Here is a 19,331-nt window from a genome sequence, read left to right as displayed (position 1 = left end):
TAACTTGCATTCTTTGAACTTGATGAAGTGTGCATGTGTATCAGGAAAGCATCCTTACTGCAGATTTAAGGGCATGCAACCAGAGCGTGTGTTTCGCTATATGGGAAGAGCAAATATACCATTTACTCCGACTCTTTCTTGACCAAGAAATGATAAAAATGTGATCTCACCTCCAAAGGAGAAGTGGTATAGTCATAGAAACTGAAATTATGAGAGGAGAATATGAGTCTGTACAATTTCGGAATACTATGGGGTTTTTAATGTTTTACTTAGCATCACAACTCGCATATAATAGACTATGAGTGGAATTGTAACGATCACCAGTGAGAGTCCCGGGATAACCATCAGAGGGCACTCCAACCCAGACAATCACCACACATCCACAAACTACATTTCCCATAATCCTTTGCCCAGACTAATCAGCCATGTTCACATTCACCTGTATGTCATTATCTCGTTTAGCTCACCCCATATAAACCTGGTTTTCACATTCATTCCCTGCAAAGTCTTATTTAGTGTCTCTGCAATTCCGAGCTTTCTCTCTGTTCTTCCCGTGTTCTTGGTTTTTGATCTTTGCCTGTTTCTTGGATTCCCCTTTTTGCCTGTGTCCCCTGCCTTACTTTGTGTTTATGACCTATTGCCTGTTATCTGGATTACATTTTTGGATTACCCTTTCAAAATAAACACTGATTCTCAATCAATTTGTGTCTCGGAGCAGATCGTGAGAGGAATACACAGATGCTTAAGTTTTGATGTCGCCACCGGGAAATAACCTGATTTTTTTTTTAAAGTCTTGTAAATGCAGTTGTCTTGTGTTGCTGGGTCTGCATTTAAACTGGATTTATTTTTTTCAATAAACTGCTTATTGGTGTGCATGTAATCATGCTCAATGACAAGTTCTAAACAGTGATCATTGACAACTCTAATGATTTCACTTAATTGAGGATTTAAAAACACCCTAATGCATTTAAAACTATTGAGCGACACAGAGAGCTCGATTATTGATGATGACTACTGCACCGTTCATTACAGTAGCCCACTTGTCCGCACCGGCATGTATTCATCAATATTTCCTGTACACTTCCAGCTTTACTCCAGAAGAGTACGGGTGACTCATGTCCCTGTGAGACACCCTGTAATTTGACTCGGTATGGAAAAGAGCTCTCTATGGTTAAAATCCCCAGCAGGGGCTCTGCTCGCTACCTTTCTCGCAAATACCGGAAATCAGAGGAATACATTAGGTAAGTCCAATGCATAAATGTCCACACACACACACACTATCTCAGGGGTAGTTTTTATTCTGCTGCTGAACATATTTCAACATTATAGTTTAGCCTAAACCCTCAGACAGACCAAAGAGGAAACATACCCAGCATTTTTTGCATAGAAAACCAAATATGCTTCTGCAAGGATACCTGCTCAGCATTTTTGAAAAATGTATTTATTTGCAAAACATGCTTCTTCCACAACTTATATCAGCCTTTTCTAATAACTATAGCAGGATTTCTATTGTCCAAACTTCAGGCTTGTTTCTGTCAGTTATATAATGGGATGAAAAATGTAATTGTGGTCCTCCATTCACTGGCTTAATAATAGAAAAAACTATTTAATAGACTGCTGTAAAATGACATTCTGTGGTTTCCACTAATTATAATTTTTTTTAACCATTTTTGTGGCTAATCCTTTTCTTTCCATAATACAAATCATAATGGGCTAGTTTGCATTCTGTTTCCCTGCAGGGAATTAAACATTTTTATTAAACTTTTTTTTTTTATTGTGCAGAGACAACTTTCTCATCTTGGATATTTTCTTTGAGGCCCTTAACTATGAGACAATAGAACAGAAGAAAGCATACGACATTGCTGGTCTGTTAGGTATGTTTGCAATCCACCCACACTACAACAATTTGTACTATAACTATTATGATCATAATAGTCTGGCTTTTCAAAAAGTGTGTTAATTTTTTTCTCAGTCGCTTTGGTTCATTTCTCAGATCACAACTGAAATTCTCAAAACTACAAAACTATCATTTTCCATTGCTTTGGCACAAAATGACCTTCGATGACTACATCTTTCAAATTGCATGAATTATATTTTTCTCTAAGATTCCACAACCAAAATGTACCTACAGGCCAATTTGTATGTTGACATACTTTCAAAACTGTTAAGCTTAATACAAAACTGAATAAGACGATTTCTACAGTAATACCGTATTGAAATATATTCCTAATCTAAAAAATATGAAATAATCTAAACAATTATAAATTTCATTACCATCTATACAAAAGGAGACAACTAAGGTATAATTGTCTACTGCAATGTAAACATTGACCATGTAAACTGCAGTGAATTTTTGTCATTCTGATTTTGTACAGTTTATTTGGTCATTGTTTTATGAGTGAGAAACTGCATTTGTTGGGTGATTACCTCTGCTTGTGTTATAGAAGCGTGACTTGAGACATGATTGAAGTGTTTCGGTATTTTTAGTGCATTTTGGATGCAAAATTGACTGCTGTGCCAAGCTGAAAATTGGTAAGGAGAACAGTATTAAGAGTTTTGAAAATGTGACCTAAGTATTGAGAAATGGGTCCTAGCGGAAAACAAAACAAAACAATTCAATCTCTAATTTCTGTCATTGCTGTTTGGTTTTCATTTCCAGGAGACATTGGTGGACAAATGGGGCTCTTCATTGGAGCCAGTATTCTTACTATCCTGGAAATACTTGACTATATCTATGAGGTATGTATCTTCACTTCATTGTGAGAAAATAGGACAGTCCCCTGACATTGACATAAACGCACAGACATCTCTTGTCCTTTCAGTCTGCTTTTAATCTTTATCTCTATAGGTGGCCAAACACAAAATCAAGCAACTCCTGAAACCAAAGAAGAGTCAGAAACAACAGAACCAACAGAACTTAATTCAAGAGCAGATCCAGAGAACAAAGAACCTGCGAGAACAGAACCTGCAAGCTCAGCTGGCTGCCGGAACTATAGCCACAGTCAGATTTGAAGAAGTCAAAGTCAAGGTGAGTCAGAGAGGTTTTTGAAATGGCTTCTAAACTTTGCACCTAATATCTGAAGATCTGCATCATGCGATATGTTTGTCAACAGGCAGCTAATGACGTGGCTCAACCGCACAGTGCACATCCAACTTCAATGTTACCAAATCATCACAACGCACAACCGGTCGTACAGCAGGACTTTGCTTTTTAAGGGACGCCTCTTCTTCTCTCTTTATTTTTTTCATATCACTGAACTTAAAATTGGGATCCTGAATGGACCCTGCACTGAATTATACATTTCGGGTTTTTTTTTTTTTTTACTTATAAAAGCTACAGCCAAAGCCTAATCCAGGACCTCATCATGTGAAATCGGCTCAAACCAGTCACACCGCTCACACTCTTTCAAGGCAATATCAGATGAAGAAACCACATGTGCTTTTGTTGATTTGTGTGTTTTTTTCCCCCTTTTGGATGGACCTATCATGGGCCTAAAAGAAGAAAGATTGTGAAAATATCGCATTCACACATAAATATCCTATTTGACTGGACAAACAGGAACTTGCTGAAAGTTATAAGTGAAACAGAGAGTTAAAGCAAACATGCACCTTTTGCTAAGAGCAGAAAAAGATTTCTGCGTGGTTCTTCTTGCGGTAATGTACAGTGCTTGTGCCATTTCACATTTTCACGTTTCTTAATAACATAATGAGACTTCTCAGTAGGAGAAAAACTAAAATATATACCACTCATTTTTCTGTGAGTAGGTGTTATGCTCTTTTTCAGTCTTATGTAACTTTTCCACTGTGCTAGGTTTGAAACATGGAAAACACCACTAGAACACACTGTTTGTTGAGATCATCTCTAGTAAAATAAATAAATAAATACATACATAACTGTAAACACTATTAAATAATATCCTTTGTATGAAAATAGGTGGTAGAGTTTTTATTTTGTATTCAAATACAAGCACATTCAAATACAATAAACACATTGAAAATTGTAGTAACATTTAGCTGAATATCCATCATTTCCATCCGGTCTAAAAAGGTGTGGAAAGGACTAAAACACAATAATACTCACTGCAGCTAAAACAGAAATGTCAGAGTATAACCTTAAAAACCACCATAAGCTCTTCTTTATTTTATTTCTTATATTTTTATGTCTTGAATAATGTATTGGTCACAAGCCAGAGCCTTCTGATTAAATATGCGTAATTCTGCATTTCCACAGATTAACCTTGTACATGAGGACAGCATTTCAAGGAGAGAGAGAAAAACTGCTTTTACTGCCACCTAGTGGGCTTAATACTAAAACACCAACACCTATCATGTTTCATCAACACCACTTTGTATGAACTTAGTAACACCCGCTCAAGTCTGGTGGCTCCATAATGGCGGACATTCAAGGGTAGAGATGTTATATGGAATAATACAATTCTGCAAATTACTGTGGAAATATTTGGTGAATAAAAGTTGTTTTTAACTGAATTTCACATGGATATGATGATTTGTTGTGAGCAAATGGGTTGTGATTACACAATAATATTAATAATAATGACAATTTACCCTTATTTATATTGACACACTTTCTACAAATAGAATTAGAGCCTCTTAGGCTCTTCATCTGAAACCATTTCTGTTAGCAGCAGCACGACGCACACAGTAAATATCTGCAGTGTGATGCATTAACTCTATAATCTCATTATAACATGTCAGTTCCACAGAGCCCAACAACTGGTACTCTGCTCACAAACATCTTTTTGATAGAGGAAATATGGAAAGGAAGACAAACAAACAAACCACCAAAACATAATTCTGACATTATAAATATACTTAAATATTAGGTTCATGTGCAAAACAAAACAAAAAAAAGTGTTTTTGTGTTCATTTGTTGGTTGGTTGCATAGTTGAGAAGCATTCCACTGTGAAGGAACAGATTTAAAGGCACAGATTTTTACATGGACAATATAGTTAGGTTGCCCCAGACAGCCAAAGCTAACGGGAAAAGGAAGTGTGGGTGGAATACTGGAATGCATTTCTAGCATGGGCGGATTCAGAAGTCTGGAATAATACAAAATACATTGTTATACATTCGCCCTTTCAGAACTGTCCATTTTTGTTGTGAACATTCTTCATCCTCTCTTCCATCAGCTGCAGTCACAATAAAAAAATACACTATAATCACTGAAAAAAATTCTATTCACATTCTCTTTCCCAGCTCCGTCACTAGCCAAAAGTATACTTCGTTTTTTACATGTATGCTAGTTTATGCGTATGCATGATTTTTTTCCCCCCTAAACCAGTTAAGATGATTTCATTGGTCAACTCAGTCACGTGGTCAATTGTAAAGAAAAATTCAAACTTCATGGATTCAGTCGAGAGGTCAGAATATCATCCAATCCTATCACAGCAAACAGTAATTAAAAAAAAAGCTATTAATCTGGATGTGCTCCCAATGCTGAGGTTATGTTTAGGGGTTAGTATTTGTTTCAGCGTTAAGGGGCGGTCACACTACACTTTTTGTTCCATAGACTTCCATATGTGCATGCGAATTATATTAAAACTACTACAGTGTCCAAACAAAAATGCAATGCACAGGTCTAGTGACCGTGGCTTTATGTAGGCAATCAGCACTGTGATTGACATGACCAATGAAAACTTTAGAATCTGCTGTGGGACAAAAATCGTGCTGTAAGCACAATGCATGTGACAAATTTCATCATTAGAATAGCATGCATACACTGTGCGTACAGTACACAGCCATATTTTTTAACTGTGCATACTCTGCATGCTTGTGCCTTGAATTTTGTTGCAGTAATTAGTTTGTCCACAAGGTGAACGAGAAAACAGGTGAAGAGTACTTTGAAAGGCTATAACTTCATCCGAAATCTCATGCTTCCCTACTATATAGTAGACAAAAAACAGTACGTGACAAGAGTAGTATGTTCGAATTCACAGTACTCATAAAAGAGTAGGCAAAAAGTACACAGATGACCCAGATGATACAAAAAATACTTTACTATCCCATGAGCCCGTGGGAGAGGATTCGTGAATGGCAGTGAAGTGACGCAATTGATGCTGGTAGGTCACATGACAGTGGCAACTTGGTGAATGTACTACCTCCGGATTACAATCGTACTACACACATACTATATAGAACATACTTTTTTTAGCGGTCGCAAAGTAACTACTCAAAATAAGTACCTACTCAGAGAGTATGGGATTTCGGACGCAGCCTATGAGTTTGGCGGTACGCATATGCTAGCATTTGTGTCAAAACTAAAGTATACATTGGGTTAAACTACACCAGTCTGTAAGGTAAATAACATTTACAAATGAGGAATACAACATTAAAAACAATCCATTCTAACCAGGCAGCAACATGTGGCGTGCTGCAATACAAAATTGTAAAATTGTTCAGAAAAGCACAGTGAAAGAACAGTATAATTTTTTTGTAGTGCATTAACAGTTGCGAGTCAAGTACTCACAGAAAGATGTCTCTAAATATTTTTTGTTAAATGTCTTAAAATATTCCTTTCAGAACACTTCTCTTTGAATTCAGTAAGATAATCAAACAGCTTTTACTAGAGACAGATGTTAGGAGAAGGAGGAGTGTTGCTAGCGGTTAGCCAGTCTACAGTTACCCCACTGTTGCTTCTTTGGAAGCTCCTCAGGTGCTGTTTCCCTGCTCTTGTTCAAATATTAGCATGGCGAGCTGGGAACGTGACCCCTGGCCCTCCAGAGAGCTCTGGAGACAGCGGCGGAACACGTCCTCACTTAGCCGAGGATCGCAGGTTTGGTTGCGGAAAGCCTGGCGCAAAGCAGGCTCGACGGCACGGAACACGTGCAGTCCAGAGTACTGCACAAACATGTCATAAAGATCCAGGCTCTCCAGCAGATCTTCACTCTCCTGCAAATCCCTGGACATCCGTGTGCGCGAGGTCATGTAGTCAGAGTTGTAGAAACACGCCTCCTCGAAGGTGTTGCGGTCAAAGTGGCCCGCTTCCCGGACCAGGTCGTGTGAGGCAGGGGGAACCTGGTCTGGATAAGCCACACTGGGGTCAAAGTCTTGGAAATGGATGGGAAAGAAAGCCTGCCAGCCACTGATGGTGTTCATGCGGCAGCGATTCAAGAACTCGGAGTTGAGCACTGTGTCAGCTGTGACCAGGAGGAAGAGTGTTTCTACCGGGTGCTTCCTAGAAACAATGTCCAGGATCCGCAGGACGCCAGGATTTTCTGTCTTTATGCTGATCCAAGACACCTTGACGCTGGGATATCTGCGCTCAACTGCGGTGATCTTAGCCTTGACCTCTGAAAAGACATCATTTGTACTCACTTTTTGGGCCTCAGCGGGTTCGTAAGTGAACAGGAAATTAAGAACTGCATTCTCACCAGTCTCAAACAAATTGAATGAAATGTGATCTAAGAAGTGCAGTGCTACTTGGGACTCGTAACTAGTGAGGGGCAGGAGGACGTGAACTCGTGTAGCCTCGGTGACATAAGGCATGGGGATAATCTCTACCTGGCTGAGGGGTCTCACAAGGTGTACACGGCGTGCGATAGATTTTTGGTGACCAGACTCAGTCGTGGCCTGGACCTGCAGATCCAAGGTGTACTCCATCCCTCGTGTCTGGTCCAAGCGCCTGTAACCATTCACCAGCCGTGGAGAGCTCAACTGTACAAAAGGGTTGTATTTTTTATTGAGCTCTTCAACAGCGACCCTGATGACGTCAGTCACGTCATCGCGATCGGCGCCATTGAGCTGGCATTTAGGGGAACCGTCAACACAGGAGAAAAGGTTATCTTCGGTAAAGTAGTCCCAACGCAGTACCTCAAAGCGGCTTTTGGGTTCAAAGGGAGGAGTGATGCCAATGGGCCATAGAGCACTCTTGTTTCCATCCGCTGCTACTTCACTGACATTCTTAATCTCAGACTGAGGGTGAAAAGTAAGGTGCATGAAAAGTTAAAAAAAGCCATTACACTTAAAAAAAATACAATCAAAATACAATCCACTGTATTGTGTGTCACTTTCATCTTGAAGGGTTCACATTAGCACCTTAAAGGGATAGTTCACTTTGAAATTAAATTTTGGTATGTTTTAGCTTACCTCAAGGGCATCCAAGATGTAGGTGTCTTTTTTTCCGCAGTAGTTTCAATTTTGATATTTTTAGGTCAAACTGTTCTTGTCTCTCCGTCAGATAATGCAGGTCTGTGGTCACCACCTCAAAGAGCATGCACAGAGTCCAAATTAAAACAATTCCCCATCGTCCAAATTAAACAATTCCCCATCGTAAGTACACATTGATGGCCTAAGACACGAAACGAGCGGTTTGTGTGAGAAAACGAACAGTATTTATATCGTTTTTACCTCTTACGCCGTAGCCAAGGCGGCATCTATTGTATATATCTATGCACCAGTCTGCGTACACGTCACACAATAGGAAGCGCCCGCACCTTCAGATCACTTGGACGTGGCTGTGTACAAGAGGTAAAAACAATATAAATACTGTTCGTTTTCTCACACAAACCGCTCGTTTCGTGTCTTAGGCCATCAATGTGTACTTACGATGGGGAATTGTTTAATTTGGACGATGGGGAATTGTTTTAATTTGGACTCTGTGCATGCTCTTTGAGACAGTGACCACAGACCTGCATTATATGACTGACAGACAAGAACGGTTTGACCTAAAAATATCAAAATTGAAACTACTGCGGAAAAAAAGACACCTACATCTTGGATGCCCTTGAGGTAAGCTAAAACATACCAAAATTTAATTTCAAAGTGAACTATCCCTTTAAGGGTAGGGGAGACCGGGGACAGTTGCAACAAGTCTTATTCCTCCAATCAGAAACATGCTAGAGTGATGACACTCATACTGCACATGCACAGTTAGACCCTCCCCCCACCAAGAAGACAGAAGACATATTCAACATCCGCTGCTGCATTCATTGAACAAAAATTGTTTTGGAGGTATGCAAGTACATTTGTCATACTGTCCTGACATTTTGTATGAATTAATCCAAACTTATTTAGTTTAAATTATTGTTTTGTTGACTTCTAAGTGACATGGTTAGCATGTGTCAAAGTCAGTGTGTCTAGCAGGCATATGATGTTCTGTCATGGCTGATAGGGTTGGGGACGGTTGCAACAAGTTATAAATGGCATGTTTAATAAAAGTTTGTTGCATAGCAAATTGTTCAATTCTTCCTGTCTGACACTGAAATATGTAGAGATTAAATAGCATCTGTAACATCTGCACACTGAATCTATGTAGATCTATGTTCTACACATAAACAAACAAAACTCAATAACTGTTATTTGATAAATATGACTAAATAAATAATAGGCTACAATAATATCATTGTATAAATAAATAATACTATAATATTATAGTAGGCCTAAAACAGTTAATATTTTCAGAATTCTATGCTCATTGAGACAAAAAGCTAAATTTAATTAGTGAAATTTAAGGTATTTTTAACATGTTGCAACCATCCCTGGTTGTGTTGCAACTGTCCCCTGGGTTGGGGTCAGTTGCATCATCTGGCTTCTTCCATTCAAATAAATACTGTGAACGATATGTCATATGTAATCATCTTTAAATGGTATGGGTAATTAGCAGACAGATGGTCTAGTCCAAATAGTCTCTGAGTAACTGAGAGAAAAGCAAAAAGTGTTGCAGCTTTCCCCGGTCTCCCCTACATATTAATATTGTAAGGTATAGTATCCCTGCTGAACAATACATCATAAACCAGCATGAATTCCATGATGGTCCAGGTAGGTTTATGCTGGTTAGAGCTGGTATAGTGCTGGTCTAGCTGGAGGACCAGCATTATCATGCTGTTCTCAAACAAATTGAGCTGGTGTAGTTGGTGCAGCACTCCAGCTTCCCATTATGGGGATCAGCAAACCAGCAACCAGCAACCCATCCCAGCATGCAAAACATACCTTATGCTGGTGACCAGCAATTCTGGATTTTTCAGCAGGAATAGTACCTTATGCTGCGTTCAGACTGCACAATATTTTTGTCTGACATTTTTGACTAGATGTTACATGATGTCATGGAGAAGGTGGAACTAGCGACTGACTTCCGGAAACAAGAGCGTAAACAAATAATGGCTACCGAAGCGGCATGTTAGCGTAATGCTAATTCCAGTACTCACCACTAGTTCACCAGCATTTATCTTTTTTCACTCTGTTGTGGTAGTCCTTTGAGGAAACATCATAAAGGTAGGAGTATAGTTTCCATAGCTCCACAAACCTTCCTCCATTGCATAATTTTACCAATACCATTGTCTCTCTTTCGTTTCGCCATGTTTAAAAGCTGTGCACGGAAGAGCTTCTGTGCTCCTATTGGTCAACATCACAGATGTGACAGAACCCATTGTAGAGGACAGAAAAAAATGAAACATGCTAGTCTTTCTGTCGTGACATGAAGTGTCACAGACGCGACATCGGTTATCGTCTACTATGATTCACTTTACGAGATAAAACGGTCGATTCTTGTGTCCCGATGCCTTTGTCGTTTATGAATCACCATGATACTCTACTACGTCAAAACAAAATCGAGCTGATATCATGTAGTCTGAACTCAGCATTAGGGTACTTTTTTGGCAGTGTTTATCAACTCCACTCCTGGCGAACCCCCATATCAGAATGTTTTGATGCTTCACTAATTAACACCTGATTAAACTTATTACCTTTTTAGTTTGTTGAATAGGGAGACATCTAAAACATTCTGGTAGGTGGGTCCTGAGGACTGGAGTTCAGAAACATTGCTTTAGGGCAAAAAAGATGAGAACCACTTATTTAGGGGTAGATTCATTAAAAAGGTGTACCTTTGAGGGTACTGCCCCATGCAGTGACAAGGTAAAGGTATAATGTAGCATGCATGCTTTCAAAAAAATTATGAAAAAAAAAATAAACAGTACTGATGCTGGATTTGATTGCCTTTTGTAAGCAATATTAAAGCAATGTCATGCATGAATAAAGTATACAAAATAAAGAGCTAAATAAAACACACATATATGCATGCATTTGTTAAGTTGTAAAGAATTCAGCACAATCTAACCTGCAGTTTTTCAATCTCCTCATAGGTCCTCTGCAGTTCTATTTCTGTGAAATGTTTGTGCAGACGATACATAAGCTCTGCACTGGTCACTGGATGAACAGTGAGAGCATTCTGGAATCCATCATTCCCCACTCTGGGAAGGTCCATATGGTTTTCCATAGTAAAATAATTATAATTCAGCCCCTAAGGTAAAGCAAGATTGAAATTAGATCAGAATAATATATTGTATACAATATAAATGACATGTATTTTTTTTTTTTTAGGCTTCAAGTTCAACATTTGGCACAATAACAAGAATGTGGTCATAGTTGCATAGACGGCACCTCTAGGTTAATTCTGGTCAGCTCTAGTCAGCAGACCCTTGCAATTTGCAGTAAAGCCGTTTAATGTCTTGTTGTAACCATGCTAATTAACTGCACAAATCTCAGCATGTCTGCAGCTGGCCTGCCGAGAACAGGAAGAAGTACATCATTCCATTCAAGTAATCCTGGTGTCTGGACACTCACTTATTTTATGCTGGATCCAAACAGCATGTTCAGGTCTGTGTGAATTACTGATGCTTTATGGTCAGGTCACTGCTTTTATGTCATTGTTCAAAAGGTCCAAACTTAACTAGACTGTCCTAAACCTAGTTTAATGATATGTTGCCCCTGCATGAGACTGATAGCTCACCTAATGAAAGCCAGTGAGTTTGTTTCTCTGTGGATCACAGGAGAAATCATTATTTCTGCTATTTCCAGCAACAGAAATTATTTGTTTCTTTGATTTTAATGTTCATACAGTTTACAGTGATAATAATTTAGCTTTATCTGCTTCCAGCATTATTTTTTTCCCCTAAACCAGTTAAGTGCAAACCGTTCTGATTGCCTGCTGAAACAAATACTAACCCCTAACCTTGGTAGCACATCCTGATAGATACCCTTACTGCTTGTCAATGAAACAAACCTCATTTAATAATTTATGACTGCTTTTGCAGTAGAATTAAAGTATGGTCATATTTTTGTGTCCCTGTAACATACACCCTGTCTCGGTTATAGATTTATTTTGCAAGAGACATTGGGTTACTCTGACCAAAGCTGCAAAATGCAGTAAAAACAGAAAATATCATTAAATATTATTACAATTTAAAGTAGCTGTTTTCTACTTTAATAAATTTTAAAACGCATTTTTTTCCTGTGATTGCAAAGCTGATTTTTACTCCAGTCTTGCTGTCACACAATCCTTCAGGATTCATCTTAATATGATAACTTTGGTGCTCAAGAAATATTTTTTTACTATGTTGAAAACAGTAGTATTGCAACTGTGATGCAGTTTTTTTCTTCAGGATTTTTGTTATAAATCGAAAGTTCAAAAGAACAGCATTTATTTAAAATATAAGTGCATTTGATTTATAAAAATAATACTTTTTAACATATATTCACTGTCACTTTTGATTTAATTTAATGCATCTTTGCTAAATAAAAGCATTAATTTCTTTTCTTTTTTTTTAAAGTACAGACAGCAAACTTTTGACCGTTAGTTTAAGTCATGCAGAAACCTGAATCTAATCAGATCAGGCTATTAAGAGTGTGGAGGTCTTCCTTCAACTCTATGCCAAATCATTGAAATGGGTATAATCCACTAAGGAGCCAGCAGCCAGCACCCATGTCCAATCCCATTTAACACACCATCTCACAAACCGTTGCTTATCACACTTATGGGGCCCTATCATACACTCGGTGCAAGTGTTTTTTGCTAGTTTCAGCCCGACGCAGTTATCATTTTCACGTCCTGCAAAATAGCAAATGCATTTGCGCCCATTTGTGCGCCCATGCTGGTCTGAAAACGATGTGTGTTCAGGTGCATTGTTTTGCACGTTGCTATTTGGAGGCAACTGAAATAGACTGCACCATTGACCAACTGAAATCTGGTCTAAAGTCAATGGCGCAATTTTTTTTTTTGCTATTTAAAGGGCGTGTTAGTAATATGCGCCTATAGGCGGGTTACAACGCGCGTACACTCTGCTTATTACACAAACAGGGACACGCAGCAGCACACAAATATGCCAAATATTAAAAATAAAAGGATTACAATGTAAAATATTAATCTTGTGTACATAAAGATATGGTGGAATCCAGCTTGTCCCATAGATGGCTTTAACCTCGCGCACTAGCAGATCCGTTTGCACTCTGGAGACGCGTTCAGTCTTTCTGCTTACAAATTTCTGTAGCGAATAGCGAATCCGCCATGATGCGAGCGCAACTGGATTTTAAAGGGAATGGGAAATGACACTGGTTTATTGCACGTTACACCCAAAACACACCCATTACTCATTAAAGGAGAACTCCGGTCAATTTTAACATTGAGCTCATTTTTTTGTACATTTGGAGTGCTGTCAATACAGAGAACAACGACAAAAATCGGTGTTGCCTACACAGAGTTATTCTATTTTTAAAATTTGCACCCTGTTGACTTCAATGGGGCAAGTACTAAACCTGCTTTTAGCCTCTTAACATCCTTGATGTGTCATTACAAGTGCACAGAAAATGTGAGTGATTCCTTCTGAGTGAACACGAGTGAGTCTGACTGCAGTAGATGTGAAAGAAATGTATAAAAATGATGTTATTTAAGCCAGCGCAAATACCTTTGTTTACATCCTGTTTTTCGGTTGAAGTCCAAAGTAGTCGATTGCAGAGTTCACACGCATAGGTTTAATACCTATGATCACGCGCGTGAACTCGGCAATCGACTACTTTGGACTTCAACCGAAAAACAGGATGTAAACAAAGGTATTTGCGCTGGCTTAAATAACATCATTTTTATACATATCTTTCACATCTACTGCAGTCAGACTCACTCGTGTTCACTCAGAAGGAATCACTCACATTTTCTGTGCACTTGTAATGACACATCAAGGATGTTAAGAGGCTAAAAGCAGGTTTAGTACTTGCCCCATTGAAGTCAACAGGGTGCAAATTTTAAAAATAGAATAACTCGGTGTAGGCAACACCGATTTTTGTCGTTGTTCTCTGTATTGACTGCACTCCAAATGTACAAAAAAATGAGCTCAATGTTAAAATTGACCGGAGTTCTCCTTTAAGAGAATAGGGACAACCCTTTTAGACCATGCGCCAGGCACACCGACCATTTTTCCCGCCGTTAAACTAGGAAAAGTGGATTCGGACACACCCTAAGTGAACTTGCGCCGTGCGCTTTAGACCATGTGCATAGATCGTTAAAATAGGGCCCATGACGTTTTACCAGATATATACACTGTTCTATACTGCCTTCGGTGCTGATTACGTGAAATAAATGTTTTGAACATATGCCGAGCATTTTCACATGACTGTGTGAGCTTGTTTGAGTATATCAATGTACCTGCCTCAGAATTTGAAAAATACTGTGAACTATTGAATATTTGGCCTCCCTGGTGCATTGAGCCTCTCAATATATAACAGCGCACCCTCTCAATAAAGCATGGGCCCTTGGGTAATGTGGTTTCCTGTCGAAACTAGAGACCCCAGGTGGAAAATGTAGTCATTTGTGACCAGCATAAACATTGCCAACTAAGGAAAACCAGCTACATGAAAAGTCTACTTTATCAACACAGGCCTGTTTTTAGAGTTTGCCAGGATGATCTGTACATAGTTCAGGCTCTGAGCCCCCCAATCCCCCCGCCTCTTCCCTTCCTTCAGCTCATTTCGGCTCTCTCAGCCACATTTGCCCTGGGATAGATACTATTTTAGCTTGTGATTAATTGGAATCTCATGATGTGAGAAAAGTAACTGCCTTTGTGATTACAGGGGAAAAGCAGATGCTGTCATGAGATTGCATTGCAACAAAATAGAAACAAAGCTAATGAAATGGAAAGTTACTGGAATATAAACAATGAAAAGAGAATGCAATTTTGATTGTTTTGCTCTGGATAGCATTTTCGTATCCAGAGCAAGTCACACTAGATTTAAAGGCATGGTTCATCCAAAAAAATAAAATTCTGTCATCATTTACTCACCCTCATGTGGTCACCAGGGTTATTATAGTTAACTTAAACTAAAACCATAAAAAACATTTTGTTTCTTGAAATAAAATAAAATAACTGAAATAAAATAAAATAAAATACAAAACAACTTTTTTTTAATTTGAGCTACAAGCAACATTCTTCAATTTAATTTAGTTTAACTTGATGTACTAAAATAACTAAAACTTAAATAAAAAATAATAAAAGCGATATATGTTTTTACCTAATAAAAATGACAAAAACACAACAAAATTATTAAAATGTAAAGGAAAAATATAAATTAATTCAAACTATGAATATAAATTATAATAGTATCTTAATCTGATACAAAAATAATACTGATTGTTACAACCTTGTTTGGCTTTTTCTTCTGTGGAATGAAACTTCAATCTGGTCTTTCACAAAATGGATAAAAACAACTGAAATATTCTTTAAAAAAATCTGCCTTTGTGTTCCGCAGAAGAAAGCAAGCCAATTCGAGCTTGGAAAGACATGAGGGTGAGTAAACAATGACAGACTTTTCATTTCAATGCTTATACCAATCTTGCATAGAAGTCATAAAGCATGTTTGAGTCCCAGTTAACTCTTACCTCATATTCCTCCACACAGTTCATGCCTACATAATCAATGATACAGCGGCCGAGCCACTCATCAGGTCTGACGCTTATGATGTCAGTCCTGCATTGCTCCAAGAAAGGCTGGAGCTTCAGAAGTAGTGCACGGGATAGTAGAAATCCTGGTCCACTGTGACAGTACCTTCCCTGGGTTTCACCTCCAATGAACTCTCCTGGGTGGCCCATGTAAAGCTGAAGGTCAATGCTGAGGTGGCTTACTAAAGTCTTCAGCCTTTCGGGCTGGGTATAGGTATCATCCTGGACAAGGTAGAACCAATCATACTCAGCAATGCGATGTTCTAGAAGATATCGGACAGACTGGTACATGTTTGGGACTGGACGCTCGTCACCGTGGACGACCACAAACATTCCATTAGGGAGTTTACGACTGCGAGTGCCTGTAAAGAAGATGAGCCGGCCATCCAGGTGGTGGTTGAGGGTCCGGTTGATGGCCACGGCTAACGTGTTTATGGTGGTTTTGGAGGTAAATACTGAAACAAAGAGACGTTCACGAATTCCAAGCTCTGTGCTGGCATACTTGGATCTAAAAAGAAAAAGATGAAGGATGAATTACTAACATGAAGAGTTAAGAAATTTGAATCACAGCACAGTTACATTAGGAACTCACAAGCACAGCTGGGTTGGTCAAATAAACCAACCCAACCATTTATAACATACCACACACAGAAGTCCAAAATAGGCAGCAGTTGGGTCATTATTGACTCACCCCGGTGACAATCTAAACTTGCCTGCTGTCATTTTTTCCCATGAAACACAAAATAATTTTGTGAATGATATTCATGCAACTCTTTGCATATATAAGGACAGTTAAAAGCAAAAAAAAAAGACAATCCAAAATCTGAAACCATATGATGCATAGCTTTGTGTGAGGAAAATTTAGGCCAAAGTTATTAAAAGAAAATTCTCTATGGTCTCAAACCTCCTTTCCACACATTTGAACAAGCATGTCACGTTCAGTTACGAGGCATATGAGAAATAAAGATGTTTTCCACACAAAATGTATTTTTTCTGACTTCTCAAACAGCAGATACCATGTCCCTGTGATGGACAGGCCATCCATCCAGGGTGTTTCCTTGCCTATGGTCCGAGATGCTGGGAAAGACTCCAGCATTTCCACGATCCTACATAGGACAAGCAGTTTGGAAAAAGGATGGATGGATGCAGATGCCATCCTATCTGATATATTCATGCTCAAACACTTTATACTGTGTATAATACTAAATATTACCTGGAAAAGGGGGGTAGTTGTGGCCTAATGGTTAGAGAGTCAGACTGGTAACACGAAGGTTGCGGGTTCGATGGCATGAAATGACTAATGTGCCATTCAGCAAAGGCATCTTAACCCCCAATCGCTCCCTGGGTGCCACAGCAAAATAGCTGCCCACTGCTCCGGGTGTGTGTCCTCTGTTTGCAGTGTGTGTGTGTTCACTACTCCTAATGTGTGTGCACTAACTTGGATGGGTTAAATGCAGAGGACAAATTATAGGCTTACCATACTTGGGCTTCACACATCACTTTTGACAATCCCTTAAAATGTTACTCTCGAAGTTACTAAAATAAGACTGTGGTAACTTTATTAGCAACCACTGTAAATATAAAAATAAATAAATATTATTGAAGCTTCTTACACTATTTACTAAAAACTATTTTTAACAGTGGCCAAACAATATTTGTCATTTTAGCACAAACTATAATAAAAAAAAAAATGTTTTCTACAATGTGTTGACATCATGAATGTTATGTTTATGTGTCTTTAAGAACACTGTTGAGTTGTTGAAGCTAGTTCAGATTACTGAACTGCTGATCCTTGACTGACAGCACACTTTATGTGACCCGATGACATAATTAGGCCGCATCCGCTTCCAGAGGCCAAGGGGCAAGATCAGGAGCCTTTGCTTTACTCTATAAATAAACAGAGTCCTAGTCCAGTTCCCCATTCACAAATGTGCACAGGCATCTTTAGTTTAGCAGCAAACTTCTTGCAGAAAAGCTCTACAGCTACAAAGAGAAAAAAAAAAGTGCTCTGGATGCTGTTTTATTTTAATAGTGTTTCTGTCTTAATCATAAGTTCTTGTTTCCTTTTTTAATGTTTTAATTACTACCTTTCATGCATGCATGCTCTAAATAGACCGAACAGGCTCCATTCAGGCTGGGCACTGTATAGCATCACTGGTGGAGCTACACCTACCTGAAAACCTTTTTGGGAGGACCTTCCTGAGCAGGCTTGTTATAAGGCACTATTCTTGGCTCAAAATCCTCTTCGACATTTCCGTTGTCAGTTGTGCCAGTGGATATCGAACTAGGTTTACGGGCCCCTTTCGAGCTCCCAGGCTGCCCTATGAGCATCTCTTCGGCGGGTCCCATCCAGTCAGAGTCGCAGGACTCATCCACCCAGGTGACGCTCAGAAGGCTCAGAGTGAATCCCAGAGAGATGCCCACAATAATCGGCCCGGTCGGCCTGATGAGAGAAACTAACATTGAAATTCTCATGCTTTCTGTCGTCGGCAGAAAATAGTGGACTGTCCGCTCCTCAGCACAACGAGGAGATGCTTTTAGGAGAACGAGGCTGAGGAACTGCGTCGCTCTCTCTTCGCACCTATAAAGAGAGACGTGACTGTTGCCTTCTGACGTGTCATCGCTCCGGACTCCGCCCCTTTAGTAACCAGACGTCAGTCAATGCAAATACTGAAGCGCTGATGACTGCCATTCGACAGAGGCATGGACGGGGGAGGAGACCGCAGCAAACCTATCATTAACTGCAGCTATAATTTAGGAGTAAAAGCGAATTTGGTCGTTTGCCCTGGGATAATGCGAGGAAACCGCGTTTGACCTGGAAAGTTTATGCTCTTTCTTTATTTCACTAGAGGGCGATCATTCTGTTTCAGACTATAATTGTAATCCTACATGTGGGCGCATAAAGAATGAAGGGGCGCTCACCAACAGATAATTCATCAAATAAATAATAAAAAAAAGTTTTTTTTTAAAACATTTTAATTTTAAAAAGAAGAAAAATTATTCTAAAAGATAAAAGAAGTTAAACAGCATTGAGCAAATGACAAATACAGAAAACATTGGCTAATACTACTACTACAAATAACAATACACAATGCGTGTTAGTCAATTGTCAAATGTTGGCTTATAGGCTACAATAATTTTGTGTGATGTTTGTGGGTCCAGATTCTTTTTACATTAAGGGGAAAGTTTTGCGTGTGTGTGTGTGTGTGTGTCTGAAAAAGATACCTTGTATTAGGAATTAATGTGATTGATAGCTGCTCCTTACAAATACAAAATGCAATATGTGTACACACACACACACACACACAAAATGCTTTCTGCATTTTTCAAAAAAAAAATAAAAAAATTCTGTATGATTTATAAGCTTGTTTCCCCATGGGAACCTCAATTTAGGTCCCCGTGAGTCTGTGTGTATTCAGGTTCCCTGAAACCACACACACACACACACACACACACACACACACACACACACACACACACACACACACACACACACACACACACACACACACACACACACACACACACACACACACACACACAATCATAATCATGCTATGCCTTGCACACACACCAATTGTTCCCAAAAATCAGATACATATAGGCAAATAA

General features: G+C 39.0%; 2 protein-coding genes across 3 annotated transcripts in view; one reads left to right on the top strand and one right to left on the bottom strand.

The window, feature by feature from the left end:
- Positions 1-4,486, top strand: part of asic4b (acid-sensing (proton-gated) ion channel family member 4b) — a 35,439-nt gene extending 30,953 nt beyond the window's left edge. The window contains exons 6-10 of one of the 2 annotated variants that reach the window (XM_079883756.1): positions 1,088-1,241; positions 1,783-1,874; positions 2,660-2,739; positions 2,849-3,028; positions 3,114-4,486. In XM_079883756.1, the coding sequence (XP_079739882.1) occupies positions 1,088-1,241; positions 1,783-1,874; positions 2,660-2,739; positions 2,849-3,028; positions 3,114-3,215 (608 nt within the window). In that variant the 3' untranslated portion in view covers positions 3,216-4,486. The remainder of the gene's footprint in view (positions 1-1,087; positions 1,242-1,782; positions 1,875-2,659; positions 2,740-2,848; positions 3,029-3,113) is intronic. The other variant, XM_079883757.1, reaches the window with a different exon arrangement.
- On the bottom strand, positions 3,932-18,384 carry chpfb (chondroitin polymerizing factor b). Its single transcript, XM_079883755.1, has 4 exons — positions 17,893-18,384; positions 15,660-16,227; positions 11,073-11,255; positions 3,932-7,933 (listed from the first exon to the last, which is right to left on the bottom strand). The coding sequence occupies exons 1-4, from the start codon at positions 18,192-18,194 to the stop codon at positions 6,671-6,673; spliced, it is 2,316 nt and encodes a 771-aa protein (XP_079739881.1). The 5' UTR covers positions 18,195-18,384; the 3' UTR covers positions 3,932-6,670.
- Between the last annotated feature and the right edge of the window lie 947 nt (positions 18,385-19,331).

Source organism: Squalius cephalus (genome assembly GCF_949319135.1).
Source record: "Squalius cephalus genome assembly, chromosome: 10".
In the NCBI taxonomy this organism is placed as follows: domain Eukaryota; kingdom Metazoa; phylum Chordata; class Actinopteri; order Cypriniformes; family Leuciscidae; genus Squalius; species Squalius cephalus.
The sequence above is the reverse complement of the archived record's forward strand: the minus strand, read 5'-3'. Positions and strand labels throughout refer to the sequence as shown.